Here is a 23,435-nt window from a genome sequence, read left to right on the forward strand (position 1 = left end):
GACTGCATCTGGTTTTCCCTTTTCACGGCACATATCCGCGTTCTCAGACGAACCGAGGGCATGAAAACTGCCCTTCAAATCTTTCTCGACACTTTTGGTACAACCCCAGTCACAGCATTTTGACGAGAAGGCAGGTTTTTGTGTGGTTCCTTTCAAAACACGCAGGAATACACTTCTGGCATGGGGACTTCTGCCCACAGCCCCGGACCGGAAGTGCGTCCGACGCGCCACCACCGCGGCGTGACGTAACAGAGATGAGTTCGTGTATACAATATTTGTAATAAAAGAGGATGCACAAAAAATGCTCGTTAAAATACTCAAAAATGTATTGCAACGTATCTATAGAATTATTAGCTGATTGGCAATTAAAAAGGAGCGTAGATTTTTTTTTAATGCAGTTTGGTTTCCAGTATTTATGAAATTATTGCCGACTGCATTTAGGAGCTGGGGAGCCTGAAAATTGATCATTTCTTTGCCGTAGTTTGTCCTAATAGATGGTGGTTTGTATGTCCTCATACAGACTACCATTGATAACTTCTTCGTCGCTAACATTTTCGAAGCAGTTGTTTGAAGCAGTTCGGATTGCTGTATCATGTGTTGTTGCAATCCAAGCATCCTTGCAAGCAGAATGCCTGTATCTTCAGACTGCAGGTTTGTTGGCGTTGGCCGAGAAGGTTCCAATATGAACTCTATAGTGTTTCTTTTCATCTTTATCTTGACCTTGCCTTTTTCTAAAACGTCTTCCAAGCTTCGGCCTGACTTGTCAAGTAGATATTGAATAAAAGCGCTGGTGCTTACCGTTAGCGGTAACGCGACAGGCTCTTCATCTTGCGGCTGACATTTCACGGAGCGTACACTTTCCCTGTCGTCGCTTTTAACTTCGAATGTCACACACATCTTGAGTCCACTTCAACTTACTACGATCCTGTCGACTGCGCGATTTTGAAGTGTTCCAGGACGTAAAATCTCAGGAGTCATATTATAAAAGAGCTGTCGCCATATTTTTGTTTTAATTCATATATCCTCTCGTTTCTCTTCTTCTCGTACTCCAGCCCTTGTCATCTTTGGTGTCCTTGCATGAAGATGACGCCCGCCGTGGCTAGCAGTTTGTTCCCGAAAAGTGTTTGTCTTTCTCAGCCACCATATTACTTCAAGTCTTTGTTGAAGCACCCAGTGTATCTTGCACCATGGTCACGGCAAACCTTTTCCACAAGGGCGCCGCCATCTTGAATTGTCGTCACTTCCAGTATGGGCGAAAACATTACTTTGCCGTCGCCACGCCAATAGAAGACATTTGGGATATAGGCCTAACCGTCACACATTCTCGTTTTGGCTCTTCTCTATTTTTTTACTGGTTACAGGTTGAAACGTTTTACTATTTGTCGTCGCCCATACTGGAAGTGGCAACAATTCAAGATGGCGGCGCCCTTGTGGAAAATGTCTATACTCGCGGGCTGTTGCAGACACGACCGCATCTCCGGTGGACATCTTCGTGGGATCCTCGAGTCTCACGTTTGGCGGGAACCAACTGGGACTGGCCGCCTTTGCCGTGCTTCTGGGCTGTGCCCTGTCCCGGCGCCAAGATGACGTCATAACTTTGCGCGAATTTCTCTCCGTAATGAGCGATGGCCTGATGCTTCTGCTCAGCGAACTTCTTTTCTGGTAAGCCTGCAAAACACTTTGGTCACTTACGGCGCTCCCTAGGGAATAAAATCACAACAATCATTATAGCGGTTAGTCGCTGACATCCCCCGGCACCTCGTCGTTCACACCGACGAGGTACCAGGGGATGTCAGCGTTTGCTGTCCAGCTTTGTTTGTGCTTTCCACTTTCCACACCCCGGCAAGTTTTTTATTTTATTTATTAATACTACTGTCTCCTATTTCAGGAGACGTGGTAGGAGTGGTTTACAACATATGGTACACAAAAACAATAATAAAAAAACAGCAGGTAACAAGCACAAGGATATTCGTTCTAGCTGATCCAAAAACACACAAAGAGTTAAACATAAAAAACAGCGTTATACAAAGACTATGTTCATCACAAGAAAAAAATAATAAATGAGCATCAGATACAAGAATCACAAAAATTTTGGAGTTTATTAAAGAAGGACGACTCTGGTGATGCTGTTATTATATCGCTTGGCAGGGAGTTCCAGTCGTGAACAGTCCTTGGGAAAAAATAGTACTTAAATGCATTAATCCGACAGTTGAATTCTTTGAGCGTTTTGCAATGATAACTTCGCATGGGATAATCTTGAGGTGCGGGTGAAATATAATTAGAGATATCGATTTTGAACCGGTTGTTTAATCAATCAAATAGAAACTTTATTCTCGTAAACATGCGTCTATGCTTTAGTAAGTTCACCCCAGAAAGGGCGTACAGTTCAGAGACGGGATATTTTCGCTGGAATTTATTGTGAATGAAGCGTAAACTTGTTCTTTGAACATCTTCGAGGACGTTTATGTTGGTACTTGTAAACGGATCCCAAACCACCGAAGCGGCGGTGCTAATTTAGCTGTCTCTACATTGCTGCCAAAGCGATTAAAGCGGCGGTGCAACAATTTTGTACTTTGCGCGAATACTGCTTAGTTGAATTTCCAACGTTTATAACCTATGAAACACGCATTACTTTTCCAGCCCACTCAAATTTAGTCGCAAAAAAAAAAAAAGAAAAACGAGCAGCGCTTACCTTCTCAGCTTGTACCCAGAACACGCTGCCGCAAGATCTGAAGGCGATTACATGCTGCCAATATTTATCAAGCCGCATCCTGGTTTTGGAAAAACGCAGGACACGCTCTGACTTTTAGACATTGTTAGGCTTCGGCCGTTGTTGTCATTGCAGCGATTGGACACAAGCCACTACACGAATGTTTTTCAAGCTTGTTTATCACGAGACCAAATCTAGTGCTCACGCAATGCTTGGGTCCAATCTATGAGCCGCATTCAAATATCGTCACTAAGGGACTTTATAACGCCACTGGAGGACACTGCATACCAAAGTTACTAGATTACCTTAGTTGTGGAACTCCTGCGGAGGGGATTACAGTCCCCCCCCCCCCCCCCCCTCATTCACTTCTGTTCGCCTCCCGTTGTTTAAAGCGCCATCTAGATTTCCGTTTCAAAACCGTGTGCTCCATAGAGTACGGTGGAACGGTATCTAGACTATGCGCTTTGAAACGTACGGATTCCATAGAATACGCTGCAGTTACCACATCAACTGTCCGGCGCGTTAAACGACGGGTGGCGAGTCGGGGGACGGGGGGGGGGGGGGGGGGGGGGTGATGCACGTGCATGCAGCGTCTATGAGCAGTTTCGTAACTGAGCTAATTTAATAACGCTGCTGCAAACTCCAAACTACGTCATCAAGTTTTGAGAAGGAGAGGTTGAAAGAAAACGCTCGCTTTTATTCTTGCAATTACACCACGACAAAATCGTTTCTTGGTCTGTGGCGAGTTTGTGCGAGTATACCATGGGTGCCACTAGTGCTAATAAACTCATGTAATTTGTGAAAAACTTCACACTGAATATCGTTGCACCGCCCCTTTAACGTCGATCTATCATTAAAAACAAACTTATCCGCCACAAAACCGGAATTGTTTGTACTATCCGAGCATCCCTGCCTTCCTCTGCAGGGCAACTGACGTTACCAACACGCATCGCAAAAGTCTGCCGTTTTTGTCTCGTGATGCGTACGCCGGGGATAAATACCCGGGATTTCTTGCTCAAATGAAAATACTAGTTTTTTTGTTGTTTTTTTTATCAATTACCCTAATTAACTTTTTTGTTTTTAAATTAAGTGACGCCATAACCAACATTCAAATATACCTGCGCTTTACAGTGTCATGACGTCGCTGGCAGGTAGGTTTGGATGTCGAGCAGAGGATCTAGAAAACAGAGCATGCCACGCATTTTTTTCGTACTGCCGCGTGGATGCTTAAGCGAATTTTTAAAGCGTTCATTTGACACCATCAAACTTCTTGTAATCGATTGGGAATAGATTTTTACTGCCTAAAGAGTGAACTCCTGCCTGCCTCTGCCTGATGCTGGATGTATGTATGGATGCTAATGGATGTACACTTAATTTATACCGGGCGGTAGCTTACACCACCTAGCTTAGAAACCCAAAAGTATTATTCCTCCCCTCGCCCTTCTAAGTCAATCTGCTTCCCTTCTGCATTTTGGTAATCATAACCACGCATGAAATATCACAAGTATCACCTTTGGGGGATTGGGAGAAGAAGACTAAGAACATCACCCTTCCCCTGCCTTCTTCCCGTGGCGAGGGAGTCCCCAATTTTCCTCATCTGGTCAGGCCTACTCGGCGCTACCCCCACCCCGGGCCGACCGAGAAAAAGGGTTGTGTCTTTGAGCCGGAGTCACGCGGGAGGGAGTCCCCATTTTCCTATGTCTCACCTGTCCCTGGCTGCGCTAGTTAGTTGTTATTCAATCAATTTTCCCTGGAAAATTTCTACCAATCTTCTAACCTCCTCCTTTTGACTGCGATTATTTTCACCTCCGTTCTTTTATCCTCGCCAGCAAAACCCAGCGCCCTTGCCAGATCCGTCACCCCTTCAGGGAGGAAAGGGCAAAACCCTTTGCACTTTAAAACCAAATGTTCTTGTGTATTACTCTCAATATGGCACACGGCCCACAATATGTATATGTCTTGAAATTTTGCCCTATCAGTCCTTGTTCTTAACACTCACGTTCTCGCCTCGAACAGGAAAAAAGTTCCAATGAATTATTAAACATCGTTTCCTTTTTTATGTCTTTTTTTTTTTTTACCTCTACATTGTAAGAGCTGACGTTTTTTCATTATTTTCTCCCGCAATTTCTTCCTGCCTTGTTCACTCCCTGTTTCACTGAAATCTGCTCAGTCCCATCACTAGCATGCCGGTATTTATTTGTCAGCTTGCGGGTTCGGTGTGTCCATTCTGTGTTTAATATTTTTATGTATAGATACTTGAATAGTGTTCATGCCCATCGGGTAGTATAATTTTCATTTAACCTTTCTTCAAATTTAAATTTACTGAGTGCCTCTGTGCTTTCAAAGGACGCCGAGCTCATGTCCTCTGGTACTCCCTCATTTGGTGTGTTCCCATGCGCTCCTACTGCTAACCTGCCCACGCTCCTTTGTCGAATTTTTGAAAACTGATTGAACCTCTGATCTCATGCACGGTATGCCACTGCCAAGAGACAGTCCTGACACCATTGCTCCTTTCCATATACCCCTGAACACTTCATCCCTATTATATTTTCATAATGCCTTGAATTTCATGATAGATAATTTTCTTTTCTCTATTCTAATTATATTTTTGTTCATGTTCCTCTAGATATTTCCTTCCTTCATCGATCCATACTCCAAGATATTTGAATTTTTCTACATGGTCTATTTCAATTTCTTTTATCTTCAGGGGTTCCCTCTCTTTTTCACTGAACACTATTACTTAAGATTTGTCACTACTAACGGTCAGGTCCAAGCTGTCTTCTTCTCCACATTTAGTTCCTGTAACGTGTCGCGGTTATCTGCCATGAGTACTATATCGTTTTCATACATTAATCATTGGATTATTTGTAATACATTTCTTTCTTTTTCCATATAACTCACATCAAAACCTAAATTGTTCTGCTCTGATGTATTTTCCATTCCACTTAGGCATATCATGTAGAGCAGGGGTAACAGTAGGCAGCTCTGTCTCAGCCCTTTTTATTGCTACTGGTTGTGTAGTTTCTCCTTCTCCTGTTATAGTATTTTATTGTTTGCGTCCACCTGCTGAAGAAATCTATTCAAGATTTTCACCTAAGTTATACCCCTCTCTTTTTTTTTTTTTTTAGTAGACACTTTTAGTTTATAAAAAAACGGTAAAAATTGTAAATTCAATACCTTCGCCAAAAATGTTTTGACATAATATTTGGATTACTAATTCAGCGATGTTAGCTTGTGTGTTTGATCAATTTTGAGGAAAATCGAGGACAATAAAGAAAACAATGGAGTATGGTAATTTCTTCCTTTTTTTTTATTTTTTACAACGATATTACAGCGATAGTTGCTAGCGGGCCACTTCCCGGTTTCGCGCCGTCGACCGCGCTCCATATCGACGTGGGCCCATTTTCGTCACGCCACCAAACACTCCACGGGCCGCTGATAATAAGATAACAAGCAAGCATGATAACATGCTTCGTCATGCATGGTAGCAAGGTAACAGGCATAGTCAGTAAAACAGTCCCCGCAGGGCGATCTGACGGTGCACTAAGATAGGTGACCGTGTGACCCAGAATTAGCACAAACAACGATTCTCGGGAGATACGCAGATAAATCTGTCTTGGAATTTTACAATGCATTCGGAATCAGAAAAAAAGAAAGCAAGTGCGTTAGTGCCCCGTCAAGGCACATGACAGGGACAGAGTTTTATTCTCTAAACGAATAGCCAGAAAGATGGTATTAATAGTGTCTGTTTGTTTCAATAAACCCTCATTTGAGAGTGCACTTTGTCTACTTCCTTGTCCCTGCTTATTCGGCGCTTTTCATTTAGACGCGTGACTATTTGTACGGAAGTGACGTACGAGAACACGCTCCCCTCTTACGCAGACAGCGGAAATGCTCTCTACTTAACACACCCTCATTGCGCCCAAAACGCAATGGAATGTTCGTCCGGTGTGTTACTCGGTTTGATACGAAATGCGAATGCGAACTTCATGGTACGCGCTCGCATCTTTAGCGTTCATTCAGTTCATCTGCTCCGAGAGGACACCTCAGCAACTCCGACGACACACCTCAGCTGTCGCTGTGTTCCACCTTACGGGTTGCGCAAGTGTTGACATTTTAGAGCCCAGCTCTTAGGCTCCCGTTTCCGGGTTGAGCGGCGTCGGCGTAACCGTGCGTTGCATTATGGGACGTCTCCCAGCTAAAGTTAGCGCGGGGAAATTTTCCCGCTAAATTTAGCGGGAAAACTTTACGCCTAAATTTACCTCCTAAATTTAGCGGGGACGTTTCTTCGCTAAATTTGGCGGGGAAATTTTCGTTAAACTTAGCGAGACATTTAGCGAAAATTTCCCGCTAAGTGGGAGGGGAGCGGGAGAGGAGAAGGGGAGGGGGAGGAGGGGCATACCCTCCCTTCCGTACACTTCCCTCTTCTTCCTCAAGAGCTGCGCTCTAATTCGGAATTGCAAAAAATTGTAAACGTCTTTCTTTTCTTTTTTTTTAATTTCATCCGAACGAGCATGCGTATTGGACGCAGGGGATGTCCCCTGGGTGCCTTCACCGAGGCCGTGGCGCAGACGCTGAACAAGGGCGGCGTCATGTGGGGCGTCCTGTCCACGGAGCCGCTGCTCTTCAGCACGGCGTTCCTGGGCCTGGCGCTGCATGGTTTCTTCTGCGTCGGTCTCGTGTACATGAGCTCGTCCAGGAGAGACGCCGTGCGCTTCTTCGCCACACTGGCGTGTCCACTGAGCACTGCTTACGTCACATCGTCCAGGTAAGTGCAGCCGTTTTTCACTCCTCTTTTTAACGCATAGCGTCTATTGCGTGAGACAAAGGGGTCGTTGCGCGGTTCTAACAAGATGCCGCTGCGGGGGCGTTGCTGTCGACATGGCGCATTCACGGACCTTCACTTCGCGGGAATCTAGATTCTGCGCACGCGCAGTATTTATAACTGGAGTGGGAAAAACACTGACTTGTTTGTAAACAGCTGTACTTGGCAAACCCTGAAGACTACGGTCCCGGTGAGCCAATCGGCGCGTCGGAGGGAGACACGTGAATCAATGTTATTTTACTAGGGCTGTGTTCCAAATCTTACCCAAATGGACCCGAGCTACTCCGCAGGGTCGTGTCAACTGACAACACAGATTGAAAAACGCCGGTAGCGAGTAGGTTTTAGAACGCCAAGGTACAAAACCCTTACCCTGGAGTAAGATCGAGTAAATTTTGGAACACGGCCTAGGTGTGCGCAGTGCTCTCCAAGCCACGGGCGGGAGAGGGAGGAAAATCGCTTCTCTTCTAATTTAAAGTGACAGGCATCTCTCCAAGGGAGACAAAGACGACGTCTGGGGGAAGTTTTTCCTTCCCCTGTCTTTCAACTGCTTGCTTTACGCTCTCGTCCCCGTACATTTGGTAAGGGCTTCAGGTGTCTCGGCTCGTGTCGCTTTGATTGGCTAGAAAAGGACGGCTCATTCCTTGCCAAGTTACAATTAATCGAAGTGTAGCTGTCTGAAGAGACCGCATTTAACGGTACCGCGCTAGAATTTACCACAGAGGCGTCTGAGGGTGGCGGATCGCGTGTATCACTGAACAAACTTGGCAGAGTAACAAGTTGGAAATTAAGAACTTGAGATACCTACCGAGTGCGTCCGTCTGCCAATGAAAGCCGTCTGACCGGTGCAACAGCCGACAGCGCAGCGCCACCATGCAGCTCGCGTCAGTGTCGCCGCGAACGCGTCTTGCAGCGTATCAAAACCGACGCGACGGTAGCACGCAGCGGCACCGAGACGCGCGCATCTGCCGCTTTGCCGCAAAGTCTCGTCTCTCGGCGAGGATCAGCGTGTTTGTTGGTAGGGGCAACATATGTTAAGGCGGGTTGGCGGTCTGCTAACAATGACGTCAGACGCAGGCCTTGGCTTTTATAATCACTGACAGCTCGAGTAACGCAGGGCGTCGCAAGTTCCGAGGAACTTTATGAGCATCCAGTGGGACTGCAACATTTGACACAAACCACGTCGAAAACTGAATCTCGACGTAAAAAACACGAGAAGACGCTTAAGATTCGCCTTTAAGAGTGGAATGCGATAGCTGAAGATGGGGGTAAATTCCCGCTAGTTCCAAAGCCTCGCAAGCGAGAAAAAAAAAAGAGTCTGCGTGGCCTAGTCGATAGCGTGTCTGGCTCGCATCGGAACGGTCATGGGTTCGAATAATGCATCCGTCTAAAATTTCTTTAACTTTTTTTGTTTAGAGGGATACTAAAACAAAATTTCGGCGCTCATTTTTTGGTCTATATGTGTTCAAAGGAGCAGCATCACATCGAACACACCAATATCTTGTTAAAAAAAGTCACGAAAAGGAATTTTAGAACGAATTAAACGATTAGGAAAGAGCACCTGGTGGATGTCGCTAACGCCTCGTTTGTAATGCCCGTCTAGGAACCTTGACAGCTAGTGACGGAGGTTGTCTCGCCTCCGGCCACGACGAGAGAAGAGGGGAAGAAGGAACTCCCCTCTTCCCGAGAATGCCTTTTGTGTGTCTCAGAAGTCGCTATTGTCCCCTTACAAGATTACGGAAGATTAACCCGTCACTCAAAATTCGTACAAAAGCAGCCGCTTCGGTGGCAGGAACGACTAGGCCATCCTCTCGACGTCAGCCTCGCCGTACCTTTGCTCGTCCTGAAGCGACCTACGTCACGATTCCGTTGGATGTCACGTGGTCTCCGCTGGGCCTTCTCCGAGCGCTTGCCAGAGTGGGCCGTTTATAACGAAAAATATAGCCACCAGGCTGAAAATACAAACGTGCGATTGTCATTTACAGATATTGTGGATCATATTCAACCTATTTTTGAACACGACGGGAATATTTCAAATTTCGTTGAAGTATCCCTTTAGGCAAGTGAAAGATTTTACAGACTGAAATCCTTTGACACAACCAGCGACCTTTTCTTGCATTACATGTAATGTTTTAAATCACTTTTATTCCACACGTGACGTCACGTTTCACGTGAGCGTTGTGGGTTGTTTGACATTCTCGCGGGATGGTACGTGGCTGTGACGTCATTGCCCTATTGACTAATCAGGATTTTCCCGTCCCATGCCGCCGACGCCGGCTTTTCTGCGACCCGAGCTCCATAAAGCTGTCTCTTTAAAAACGTGATTATACTAAGCCTGAGTTTCTTATACTGCCAGTAACGTCATTTGGTCGAGTGTGAGCGGAGTCGGACGTTCGCAGTGGCGTCGCGCTCCCAGTGGCGCTGCGCCTGCTGGAGCAGGACGGCTACGTGGAGCGCGGACCGCTGCGCGTGCTGCTGCCGGCGCTGCTGGTGGTCCTCAGGGCGGGCACCAGCGTCTACAATATGGTGGCCCTCCTGTTCGTCGCCCAGCGTAGGCACAGGGACATCAGCCTCGGGGCCAGAGTGGCCATGTGGTATGCCGGGGAAACTCCGGAGTGGCCTTCATGGGTGCATAATGTCAACGTGGAGAGAAACTGGAGGAGAGCAGGAGATAAGAGCATGGGGTGACATCAAAGCACCGAGCGCTGATAGGAAGGATTAGTGGTATAGGCGCAAAGGGTAGCTGCCTTGGCCTCTACCCACTCTTTCCGTGCAGTCAGAGTGAACAAGAGCGCCGACAGCTCCTCGCTCATGGTCGCACGTCACCTCATGTCGAATCCTAAAGTAAGAAAAAAAAAATACAGAAAGACATTTAAGCTTCGCCTTCAAGAGTGGAACGCGCTGCTGAAGAGCACCGGTTCCATGGACAGGACGCCCCACATGACGCCGCCCTTGTTCAGCGTCTGCGCTTCGTTCTCGGCGAAAACACCCAGGACACATCCCCTCCGTCCACTCTTCTCTCCTTCGATTTCTTCGTAGTGGGGTGCGGCAATGTGACGGGGTGCCCCTGACCCTAGTGACGCTGCTGAATGCCATGATGCGGAGACGGTTCCGGTTAAGTTAAGCAGTTAGAAGGGTAATTGGGATAAACCGACACATCCCCTGTCGATGCATTGTGGTGACAGGTTCCATGACTATACGTTCTGAGGGGGTATGCGGTGTTTTACCCTCGGGCTAGCGCACTCGGCTGCCTTAGCTCACATTGCCGTCAACTGCACGATGCCTTCGCTAGGCTATATTTGTTTGTTTTTCTACTTTTAGAGAAGAGATGGGACCAGAGTCGTTTATACCGAGTGAGTTTCGTTGATCCGGAGCTCAAGTCACTGGATCCTAGGAAAGTAGCGCCAAGCTCCCCGTATGGTCACTATTTTGATTCATGGAATAAGCAGTTTCTACTTGTTCTGTTCATTCTTAGTGAACCGACCCACATTTGCGGTGACAGGTTACCCAGATTTTGTTATTTAAACATCGGCAAAACAAGCGCACATCTTCGAACCACCACCACCGGTGGCGTCAGTGCTTGGCGGCATTGAAAAATAATTTTCCTGGGTTGAATAAGCAGCAACAACAATATAATTGTAAGAAATTTGTGATGGTCAGCATGATTAATAAGTTGATTGGATGCACAATGACAAAGACTCGTATATTGGCTAGGAACAATTTCAGTATATCCGATAACGGTCCACAGCGATGTTGGCGCGGCTGGTTAAGAAAGGCCTTTCTGAAGCTTTGAGGGGACCGAAATGGCGATTGCCATGGCAGCAGACACCAATTAACCAATCTCCTTGCGAGGATTTATGCATGTATGTTAGTGTCTGTGTCTTGATAGCAGCAAGGGACGGCAATAGAGCTATTTTCCCAGGATCCAATGATTTTAGACGGAGTTTGTGGCCTGCAAGAACAAGTCGACTTGGCGATAACATGCAGGGTGTTCGCGAGCGCTACCCGGGAGTTAAAGAAAATATTATTATTAGTTATTAAATTGCTGTATAAATTAGACTCACGTTCATTCGACCAAATTCGATTAAATGCGGAAGCTTTACAGGAAATGGTTGTAATATGTCGTGCACACAATCGAGGACGACTTCGAGCACAATGTTAAGGACGGCGCCTAGGACGATGTCGAGGACAACCTCAAGAATGCCACCGAGAACGGGTAAAGTACGTCCTAGAGGTCGACCTCTAGGACGCGTCAAGGATGTCTTCTAGGACAACATCCTAGATGACGACGTCAAAGACGACACCTAGGACGACCTCTAGGACGACAGGTCACGTCAGCTTCAGCTACCGCCGCTACGAGCTTACGCGACCGGCGCCTACGCAAACGGAGCTTACGCAACGGGCGCTTACGTGACCTTGATTACGCGATGTTGACCTTCAGCTACGAGCGTTGCGTGACCTCAATGACATGACCTTGAGGACAACGACATGACTTGGGGCGTGGTTGGACCTATAAAGCTACCGCTTACTAGCTTAAGCGACCGGCGCTTACGGTACCTTGATTACGCGACCTTAAACATCAGTCACAGGCGTTGTGTGACCTTGAGGACGAGGACATGACTTTAAGCGCGGTTGGGCATATAAAACTACCGCTTTAAAAAATCGTATAAATGAAACAACGAACGCAGTTTATTGAAACTTATCTGAAATATTTCTTTAGGTGGGACATTTATCAAACACAACTTTTATTAGGGTAGGTCTCCGTGGAAAAAAAAATATATATATATGCCGCAAAACATTTTTTTTTTTTTTTTTTGAGTTTAAAGAAGCAAACAGAAAAAACTGGTTGACTCAGCTGCTCGCAGATGGCATCCCACACACTCGGGTCTGCAGGATCTGCTTTCGGGTGTTCATCAAAAAGATTTTGCTTCTTTTTTTCTTTCTTTTTTGCGTTTTACCATCTGTAGCTTGACGCTACAGATGCAAAACGAAAAAAAGAAAGACGATTTTTGCCGTTTTCCTGCCTGTGCATAGAAGAAAATGTTTTATTACTTTTTTTTTAAATTACTTATAAAATTTAAGTGTGATAAATTCACCACCTAAAAAACCCTTTCTGAAACATTTGATTGCTCTCCATTCATTGGTTTATTTAGACAAATTTGTTTACGACCGAAAAGCGCTCGAGAATACCTTGTACCATGCTCGTTACCTTATCAAAAGACGGTCACTGGTTTGTTATGCAGAGTGTTGGACAAGATACTGTATAAACGCGTTTAAGGTTAATTGCCTTTCATAAAGTACCACTCGAATTACTTCTTCTGCAAAATATCCGAAATATTAGTGCAGTCAGAATACTTAAAAATATATGTTAATTGCATTCAAAAATACGTCCGCATTACGTAATTTGTATGAACTTCGGTGACACAGGAATGCTGTATTTGCAAGCGACGAGAGCAAACAGAATAAACTCGCAGTGCATGCAATTCCAGCAGAAAGTATCATGAGACACCAGGGATGTCTCATCACATCACTGGTGCATGTCAAGAGAGGATATATTTTGAAACATTACCAAAAAGACCTATAGTCATGCCGCTGAAAATCATATCTTGTGGTAATTTTAGAATGCACCTATCTATAGAAGCATCATTTTGCTAAGCGCTGTAGTCGCTATATCCAGAGTTTGGCATACGCCAAATAATGAGTGCTCCTACCTGAAATAGGTTACCCAAACGCTACATTTAGAGATGTCTAAACTTCAAAAAGAAGTGTGCAAAAAAACACGCAGAAGCACTGCTATCTTTCTGGCGGCTGTTAATTTTTTTTTTTACTTTATTTGTTTTTGAAGCGCGTTCAGAAAGGCCTGTAACGTTGGGAGGAGTGTTTGTTTGCATTTCGAGAGCTCGTCCTGCTTGTAGCTAGTTTCATGTCTTGTCTCTGTCCTCATAAAAGCGTCGAGCTACCCACGTGCCCCCACAGACGCTTTTCCCTCACTCGTTATTCATGTTTTTGCTTGGTGTTGCTTGAAACCGCGAAGAATAAAACACCTTGTGTCCTCTCCTCCTTTCCATTTAGTTATTTTTTGCTGGCATTTTGAGTGCATGTTTGGCCCTGGCTTTTTTTCCTGTTTTGTGCTCGGTCGTTTCCACTATAAGTTGGCAATCGCTTGAGCTTGACGGAAGGATGCGCCGATTTCTATTTCAGTAAAATATTCGAGCGGCAAAGTTTTTCAAAGATTGACAAATGTATCTGAGATAACAAGTACAAAATACAGACATACGTAATCAAGATAGAGTAACAAATACTTTTGATCACATATATTTTCAAGACACCAAATTACAACCAAAAGTATTTGAAATAGAGCATCTTGAGTAGAGTATTTCAGATAGCCACACAAGTTTGGTTCAACCAGGGGGTTGCCACACTCCCAGCCGTGAATGCTAGACTGCCAATACTTTCGAGACTCTCCAACTTTTCCATTACAAACGGTTCCAAATCTATAGATCAGAGCCCGTTATATTAAGAGTGGCGATTTAAAAGAAAAAATTAATAAATTAAGCTTCAAGACTGTGGAAGGTATCCCCATCCCGCTCGCGCTTTGGCGGGTGACGTTAATAACGAAGCGGGGTGCCTCCACGACACCCTGACAGTCCATTGTGGCACGGGAGCATTTCGGATAATTTTAGAAACACGTGTACCGAAAGCCCGTCTCCCCGCAGCGCAGCCAACGCCTTGTCAAGCCTCGGGATCGGCAGCATGCCTGGCGGAACTTCCTTCGGAACCACGTTTCTTCTTCGCCTCGCTGGCCTGCCACCTCAGGACGTCGACTGCGTGGCTGCTCTGGAAGTGCTCCTGTCAGTCCACGTGTCGATTCGACTTTCTTTCCGGCGTTTTCTATAGCGCCAGGCACGCAGAGCCAAAAAGAGTATCGTCAAGGCACTCGTCTTTGTGCGTTTGCCATCACCGGCACAGAAAAAAAGAAAGTCCAAGATCAGGATGCACATGTATTCAGCTGTGCGTGATCGGTTTAGCCAGTGGTGAGCAAAGACTATACGAGCGTCATGAGGATGCACTCTTGACGCTGCTGGATTCCCACTGTCGGATCGTGGCGTTGGCTACAGTAAGGTTTAATGTGAAAAGGAATATAGAAGATATGCGGTTAGAAACTGAGGGAGAAGACGAGATGACAGCTTGCAGTGACGTCAGGCAACACCGCCTTGAAGGCAAGATTATAGTGTTGACATTTTTGCATCACCAGCGAAGGCCAATGCTGGACACAGATTAGAAACAAGTGCTGTGTCAGCGCTCGGCTTCGAGTCAAGGTTCAGCCGAATGTTGGCGCAATCGTCGTGTCCAATCTGTGACCAGAGTTGGCCTTCGCTGATGACGACGTATCTATCAGCCCTACGGCTTTGTTATCTATAACGTGTTGCACCAGAGTGCCGATGTTTGATTTTCTCTTCCAATCTGAGCACGGCGCTCTGAAGTCACCGAGCCGCTCTCATCTCCTCCTCTCCCTATAGATTTTTGCCGTTTTAAAGTTCCGTACACCGGCAGAATGGAAACACGTGCCTGCCGCCTTCGCGCGCAGAAACCTGCTGACCATGTGCAGTAGGTACACGCCAAGAATATTGTCCTCGCAACGAAAGACTGTTGGGAAGAAGTCAGTGAGAAACCGTCTATTTACAAAAAGGGGACACCGGATATGTTGACGAAAGTCATCTTATCCGGCGTGTGTGTGTGTGTGGGGGGGGGGGGGGGGGGGTGCAGAGGGTACGAGTAGAGATGTTGGGGAAAAAAAAAGGAAGTGGTCATATATATTGGGCTAGGCCAGCCTTGATGAAGCCAAGAAGGGTGTCGAGGATTAGCTTCCTGTATAAATTATCTTTGTTGGCGGTAACCTGGTCTTCGTAGTTTTGGGGTGTGAGTTCGGCGGCAAGTCTTGAGATCGTTTCCTGATGTTTTCCTGTTGTCGCTTGACAGTCCCAGATAAGATGTATGCAGGTGGCCGGCACATGGCAGATTGTGCAGTTAAGGTCAGGGTCCGGGTCATCTTCCGATGTTGGAGTGTAAAAACGCTTTCGAAAACACGTGTAATAGCCGTGTTGGTAGCGAGGCGCTGGAGGTGCACCCGATCTCACCTTGAGCATTTTGATGGGATCGGGTGTTCCTCCGTTGGCAGTAGTGCAGCCAGCCGCAACTTTCGCTGTTGTCTCGTGAGTGCCTTTATTTCATCGGGATCGGGGTCCTCGGTGGGTAATATGGCGGAGGAGTCCAGGAGGCCTTGTGCGGAGCCGGTTGCTTGTACCGTGCTCCGCGCTGCCTTATGAGCGTCTTCGTTTCCCCGGATATCTTGGTGTCCCGGGATCCATGAAATTTTTAGGGTGATTCCTTTGGTTGGGAGATAGCGCGCTGCGGCTTAGATTTTGTTCACAGTCTTGTAACTGCTGCTGGCTTTCCTGCATTCTCTAACAGCCTCCTGGTAGTCCGTGTGGATTAAGATTTCTGTCGGGTGCTCACCCTCTTGGGCGTTTTCTAGTGTCCAATAGATTGCTTGGGGTTCAGCGGCTTTGGCACTGGCAGGATAAGGCAGGATTTTAGCATTTGTTTTGCCGGAGCGGAAGGAGTACTAAGCAATGGCTGCCCTGCCGTCCTCGTTCCGCGATGCGTCTGTGTAAATTACTTTATCGGTCTTACACCGAAGGAGATGTTCTGTTTCTTTCGTGTATCTTTTAGCAACATTTGTTCTTCTCTTACAGGGTACTCTGCTTTGATTTTGTGATACAGGCTTGATCTTTGTGATGCTTTTGTGTTCCCATGAAGGAGAAGTGGCTGTAGCTAGAACTGCTTAAAAATTACTCTTCCCGGTGCGCTTTTTTTTTTTTTTCAGGCGGTTTTTTCTGGTTGTGTTGTGCTTCTTTTGCTATGTCTTTTATAATGTTTATTTGAGCCGCTTTGTTTAGACAGGGAATGCGGGTTATTTTGGGTGATAACTCTCATGGGCTGCCTTGTTAAGGGTTCCAACTCGATCTTGCCGGGTCTTGGTAAGACGGAGGTAGTTTAGCCGTAAATGCAGTCCTGGGTAGTAACGCGTTACTAGTAACGTGTTACTGTAATTTCGTTACTTTTTTGATAACTTGTAACTGTAACGAGTTACTTTTTAAAAATGTAACTTGTAACTGTAGTTCTATTACTTTTTCTGAGGTAACGATGAAAGTAACGACGTTACTTTTGTCGTTACTTTCTAATTTTTTTTAATAATATATCACTGAACGAGTACAATTTAGCCATTCTTTGCGCTTTCCAAATTGTCTGTTCCGACATTTCGAGTGTCAAGCTATTTTTTCCACAAACTTGTGAATACGTTCTTTCTCGCCAGTCACGACCCGAATATAGCCACATGTAGATTTGGTGAAAAAAATGTAGTTATCTTTAGCACGCGCTTGTATACTTTGTGACTTAACACTTGCATCTTAGTATCTTGAAGAACTATCTCTTTTGCGGTTTTTCTTTTTTCTGCGCAAACGCTTTTTAATCGGGTGAATCAAACGTGAAACAACAATACACGCGGAGGGCACAAATGTTTCGTATTTTGATTAGCGCCACCACTCCGCACTGCTCATGTTTCGTATTTTGATTTGCGCCACTACTCCGGTGTAGTGTCAACAGTCGAAGTAAAATTTACTTCTGTTTGCGTGGGGTTTGTTTCTGGCTTGCCAGGCACGAACGGAAATATGTCCAGGGACTCTATGAACCCAGCACGACCGTCAACTAGCCAGCAATGTGCTAGTGCTACCAAGGATATGAATGTTGATAAGAACAAAGAACTATCATGGCCGGCGTACAGAGAGAATTTTGCTGTGGTGGAGGTGGTTACTAACAACTTGACCGCAGAAAACGGCACTCTGTTGCCTCAACGCCTACCCGGCAATCAAAAACCTGTTTCGGCGAAACAACACATCAATCCCATCTAGCGCGTTAGACGAGCGCCTGTCCAGCAAGGGCAGGGACGTGTTCGTTATCAAGCAGTGGAAACTTTCAGACACTAATTTCGAGAAGCAACTGCTGCTAAGTTACAATATGAAGTAAAAAGCACAATTTTTAATTTTATGCAAATAAACTTGGTGAAAAGCGTTTTCTAGTTTTTCCTATTTTCTGTGTTATAGAAAAGTAACTGCAAAGTAACGTCGTTACTTTTTAAAAGTGACTGTAACTGTAACGATTTTTTTTGTTGCGGTAACTGCAACGGTAACTTCGCTACTTTTTTCTGAAAGTAACTGTAACTGTAACGAATTACTTTTTAAAAGTAACTTACCCAAGACTGCGCAAAGGGCTTTGGAGACAAGCTCGTACCATTAGTTTTAAAGATTTTTCTTCTGCACCCCATGCTTTGGCTGTTCTCGTGATAAGGTTAAGGCCGCGTCTCCAATGAATCTTAATCTGGCTCAGCCAGCTTCGTGCTCCCTCATCCTCGTCAATTGCGAGACCGAGGATCCTTACATTTAGTTGTCTTTGAATTTCGGTGCCGTCAAAATACAAATTGATGATGTTTCCGATGCTTTTAGAGCGCAGCTCTTAGGCGCCCGTCTCCGGCTTGAGCGGCGTCGGCGAAACCAAGGTCACCCCAAGGTCACGTGACCCCTCTTAAAGTTACGTGACCCCCAAGGTGACCCCCACGTGACCCCCAGGTCATGTGACCCCCGAGGTCACGTGACCCTCCCAAGGTCACGTGACCCCCCAAGGTCACGTGCCCCCCACCCTCCCCGAGGTCACGTGACCCCCTCTCCTCCTCCCGCCCCCGAAGTCACGTGATACCCGACACTCCCCCCCCCCCCCAAGTCACGTGACCGCCCTTCCTGAGGCCCCCGGAACATATTAAAGGATGAGGGGAGGAGGCGAAGGAGGAGAAGGACGGGTCTACCCTCCCCTCAGTACCCTTCCCTCTTCCTCCTCAAGAGCAGAGCTCCGGTTCGGCATTACAGGGAGTTGTAAAGGGCTTTCACTTTTTATTCTAGCCTCTTTGAGGCGACGATTATCATGTTTGTTTCCTGCATGAAGTCCATGGTGAGATCCAGGGTTTCTTGATGTCGCCTTTCTTGAATATTAGGTGTGCCTCTGTTGATCTATAAGGTGACGTTGTCAGCGTACATAATGTAACGTACGTGCCGTATTGCCTCCAGGCGGAATGCTAGGTCAGCCATGGCCATGTTAAATAAAGTTAGGAAGATGACCGCTCCTTGGGGAACTCCTACCGTGTTTCTTGTGAAGGGGCTTCTGGTGCCTCCAATGTGAACTTGGAATGGGCGTCGGTAAAGAAAGGATTTGATGAAGTTTAGTATACGTTCACGAAGGCCTCGATTTTTTGCTCCTCAAATGACTATTTCGTGTGGGTTGGAGTCGAGCCCTTTTTATGTCGATCGCCACTATTATACGAGGCTGTACGGTAGGTCAAAATGTGGAGATGTCATTGTGAATCATGGCTAGACTGTCTTGTGTGGACAGATGTGGACGGATCTAAGTTTGCTTGGAATGTAGTCTGTTGTGTGACTCTAAGATCCAGGTTATTCTGGGTAGGACCATACGTTCCATTACTTTACATAGGTTGAAAGTTAGGGAGATGGATCCTAGGTTCTGGATGTCACTGTTGGATTTTCCTGATTTCGGAATAGGTATTACGGTGGATATCTTCCAGTCATCGTGGAGTCGACCGGATTCTCATAACTCGTACTTGTCATGGAGCTAACGCATTTCTTTATCCGGGAATTTTCGGAGTGTTGTGATGGTAAAGAGGTTCGGGCCTGTAGCTTTGTTGCTATTTTCTTTTGCTAAAGCGTCCAAAAGCTCTCCCATGGTAAAAGGGGAGTCTTCAGGCAGCAATGCGATGATGAGTTCCGGCGCATAGCAGGTATCCGGTGGTTTCTTGGTCGGTTGAGGGAAGGAACTGTTTTCCGCTGCGTTTGCTAGCTCTTCTGTCGTGTTTAGCCGCAATGCGAGGTTGGAACCGGTGTTTTTGCTTTTGGCTTTGCCACTCATTCCTCGGTATGTGTTCCATACCTCCTCCAGTCCAGTCTTGTCACTGAAAGAGCTGCAGTGTGCCCACCATCTATTTCGTCTAGGTTCTAGAGCGTATCTCGTGGCCCTTGCCGTGGCTAAGTTAAGTTTGGTCCGGAGTGCTCGATTTCGTTTATTTTTCCGGTATATCTGGAGCGCTTGGCGACTAGTCCAGAGATTGAAAAGATGAAGGTCGGGTGCAGGAGAATCTTCTTCAATCTGGTATATTATCTTTGCAACCTTGAGGGCCTGTTGGATACGGGTGTCCAGGTTTCCCGCCTTGGCTTGCGGCTATGGTGGTGCGGAAGACATTATATTTAATGAATTTCGCCTGTAGTTTGGCTGGTGTGGTTGTTTTGAGACGAATTACTATTGGTAGATGGTCACAGCCCATTGGATCTGGCAAGGTCTCCCAGGAGGCTTTAAAGTTATTCATGGCCCAGGTGAGGTCCGGGGTTGTGTCGCTGTACCTGGGGCTTGTTGCGTTCCTTGTAGGGGTGTCGGGCTAGTTAGGGAGGACAGCTTTAATTGCTGGCATTAACTAGTTATATTCCGTCCTCGTTTGTTAGCTTTCTAGTGCACCACTCCCCCTTTTTGTGAGTGTTGAGCGTTCATATCCCCAACGATGGGTGTGAGTGTGGTGCCATGCACGACGGCATCGAACCAGTCTTCGTCGTCTCCTTCATTCTGTTTCGGTCTAATGTAGACATAGTAGATGTTAAATTGTTGATTGCCAGTGCGTAACTTAACTCCTACAACTTCTCTGGCTACGTTACATATTTGCGAGGTATCTATTTGTGATCGTATTTTACTGTTAGACGAGGGTAATTGCTTGACCATAAGTTACACCAGTGGATTGAACATGTTTGTAAACCTGAGACTGGGGCAGAAAAGAGAACACAACAAAAGGTAGTAAAAGAGGAGGCAGTGGATTGTTGGCTTTGGTAGTTGCGGGATCGGCGTACGATGGTGGGAGTGTATGTAGTGTACCCTCGAATTGAGGTTTTTAACGTTTGCTTCCTGTAGGAAGATGACGTGAGGTTTGTTTTTCCTCATTTTCTTTGATCTTTCTTTGAGTTCCGCTGCCTTGTTATTAAATCCCCTGCAGTTCCACTGTAGGACCCAAGTAAAAGTCGCCTTACGTTTTGGCTTGTTTTCTTCCTTTTGTTTGGGCAAGTTAATCATTGAGTCCTTTGAGGATATATCGTAGGGTTTGCGAGATGTCCTCAAGGGATCTTTCGACCCTGTCCATGCGTTGTTCCATTGCCGTTACACGTTGCTCGCAGGTGGTGTGATTATTTTGTTGTTGCCAGTTAGAATTTCCGCGATTTGTGGTGGGGGAAATTCGCAGGTTTTTACGGCTGATGTGATCCCATCTGGAACCTTTCTGAAACGGCTGGAACGTACCGGTAGACCTCGTAAGGTGTTGCTTATGCTCCTCGTGGGGGTGGGTTCGTCCATGACTGTGAGGATTTTGATGCAGGGGGTACTATATTTATTTTTGCCATGTTGAGAGGTTTTTTTTTTTTTTTTTCCTGGAGTGTCTGAGACGGAATCTTTTCGGGGAAATTTCACGACTGGGGTAGTCGTTACTTGTGGCGATGTGGGGTCCACCGCAGTTTAAACATTTAGGCTGTAGTTCACATCCGAACCCGCCGGATTTGTGAGTGTCACCGCATCGGTCACAGCGCTTAATGGCGCTAGGGCAGACGTCCGATTTGTGGCCTATTTCATGACATGAGTAGCAGACGAGAGGTCTGGGTCGATAGTCGGTTACTCTGAATATTTCGCAGAGGAAACGAACGTGCTTCGGGATAGGTTTCCCATCGAAAATGATCAAAATGGTCCTTTCCAACCGTTCAGTCGGACGAGCTGCGGCGATCGTGTGTGTTCTGCAGTCGAGACTTTCCACGACGGTTTCCGGAGTTTCTTGCACGTCGTGTACGGAAAGGTAGATAACTCCGCGGATCTGATCATTTGCGACCGCCATGTTGGGGTTTCATCTCGTAGCTTTGTTCGCCCTTGACGATTCGGTTGATATTGAGTAGTTTATTCGTAGTTTATTTCTGTGATCGCAATCGTGTTAGATTTCTGATTCCGGTGGATGGAAAAGTCATCTTTGTTTTGGATTCCTGCCTTTTTCATTGCCCTAAGAATGTCTCTGCCGGTGAGGTTGTCTACGGGCTCCTTGCACGTCGGTTTAGTACGGCTGTGTGCCTGGGTGTTCTTTGTGTTGCTTGCATGGCTTTCTGCTGATGGTAAGTGGAGTTGGCACGTTGTTTTTCTTGTATTTGTTGTGAACCATTAAATTGATAACCATCATCTTCCATATTCTCGAATTATGTCAATGAATTCCCATTTGATCGGGTTGATGTAGAAGGAATGCTATACATTGCCGTCATGGTCGACCGGGTCAGCGATTCTTTATCACCCGTTTCGCCTTGCTGGGATGGTGGCTGGGAATTTCGCTGAGCTCGGAAAGTCTCAAATTTGTTCTTGTGCGTGAAGTATTATTGAAAAAATTAAAGCCGTTTACAACTCCCTGTAACGCCGAATCAAAGCGCAGCTCTTGAGGAGGAGGAGGGAAGGGTACTGAGGGGAGGGTTAGACCGCTCCTCCTCACCTCCTCATCCTGCCTGCTACTCTCTCCGAGCGGTGTCGGCGTCGCCGTCGGCGTAACCTTGAGGTCCCGTGACCCTGGTGACGTCGCGTGACCCTCGTGACCTCATGGGGGTCAGTGACTTTACGGGGGTCACGTGACGTCACGGGGGTCACGTGACCTCGGGGGGGTCAGGGTGTCACGTGACCCCCCTCAGGGGGCCAGGGGGTCACGTGACCCCTTGACCCCCCCGAGGGGTATCTGCCACGAGACCCCCCTGACCCCTCCCAGGGGTGTCACGCGACTCCCCTGCCCCCCCCCTGAGGGGACCACGTGACCCCCTCAAGGGGGCCACTAAATTTGGCAGAAAATTTTCCGCTAAATTTAGGAGGAAATTTACCCATCATGCACTGCGCGGTTACGCCGACGCCGACGCCGCTCAAGCCAGAAACAAGTCAAACTGAAGTTTTGGGGTGCCGTATGTGACAAAAGGTGTGAGAATATACCTTTTTTTTTTAGTGTGTAGAAAGAAGAAAGTTGACAAGTGGATGTGTTTGCCTTTCTTCCGCGCAAACTCTCATAAGCTGTAGGCAACCTGGTAGCATGTTGGGGTGTGTGGTGTTTAAAAATGGCATCTCACTGGTTTCTTCAAAATTTCCGCTCATCATTTTATCCGTGTCATGGGAGCTAATATAGTTTCCGAATGGATTGAATAAGTGCTCTTGGATACTCGTGCAGTTACAATTATTGTAGTGTAGCGTTAATTTGGCTGGCATTTTCAAGGTTCAAGTCCCCCCCCCCCCCCCCCCCCCCCTTCATGTGTGCAGGGATCGCTTCGCTTCCATGCATAATCTACTGGCGTGCTGCACCTGCTGTGTTTTTCTCGGGTCTGGACCGTCATCCTACACACGCCAACGCTGACGCCGCGTTCCCCGGACTTCGCCACCGGACAGCTTGGCAGACTTGCCCGAAGCGAAATCAATAAGACCCGATTTGAGAAAGCGCGATTATTCTTTAAAGCTATCACGTAAAGACCACGGTCTTTATGCACCCGTACGTTATTCTCGCCAGTTCTTTTAATCTGTCAGACCCAAATGATATTTTTGCCGCTTTCCTTTGAGCATGTTTGGTTTGTAACCGAACACTGAAGGACATATCTGATTGTGTATTTTATTAGAAGAGTAAAACTATGACAGTAATAATAGTAGAGTATGTGTGTACGCATTTTATTTCAATAACAATAATACTCCTTAGTA

At 46.5% G+C, this 23,435-nt stretch overlaps 1 protein-coding gene across 2 annotated transcripts; it reads left to right on the forward strand.

Annotated features, from left to right (window-relative positions):
• Positions 1–7,271: 7,271 nt before the first annotated feature.
• Positions 7,272–23,333, forward strand: LOC121834622 (excitatory amino acid transporter 3-like). Of its 2 annotated transcripts, XM_042288333.1 has the most exons (4): positions 7,272–7,478; positions 9,932–10,126; positions 14,249–14,383; positions 23,007–23,333. In XM_042288333.1, the coding sequence occupies exons 1-4, from the start codon at positions 7,303–7,305 to the stop codon at positions 23,098–23,100; spliced, it is 600 nt and encodes a 199-aa protein (XP_042144267.1). In that variant the 5' UTR covers positions 7,272–7,302; the 3' UTR covers positions 23,101–23,333. The 2 variants fall into 2 exon arrangements, with proteins under 2 accessions (XP_042144267.1, XP_042144268.1); XM_042288334.1 differs by lacking the exon at positions 14,249–14,383.
• Positions 23,334–23,435: the final 102 nt, after the last annotated feature.

Source organism: Ixodes scapularis, unplaced genomic scaffold, assembly GCF_016920785.2.
Source record: "Ixodes scapularis isolate PalLabHiFi unplaced genomic scaffold, ASM1692078v2 ptg001897l_1__unscaffolded, whole genome shotgun sequence".
Lineage (NCBI taxonomy): Eukaryota > Metazoa > Arthropoda > Arachnida > Ixodida > Ixodidae > Ixodes > Ixodes scapularis.

Coding starts and splice junctions, on each gene's coding strand:
- LOC121834622 (XM_042288333.1), top strand. CDS start 7,303: ATGTGGGGCGTCCTGTCCACGGAGCCGCTGCTCTTCAGCACGGCGTTC. Junction 10,127..14,248: donor GGGGCCAGAGTGGCCATGTG/GTATGCCGGGGA, acceptor GTCTCCCCGCAG/CGCAGCCAACGCCTTGTCAA. Junction 14,384..23,006: donor GCTGCTCTGGAAGTGCTCCT/GTCAGTCCACGT, acceptor TCATGTGTGCAG/GGATCGCTTCGCTTCCATGC.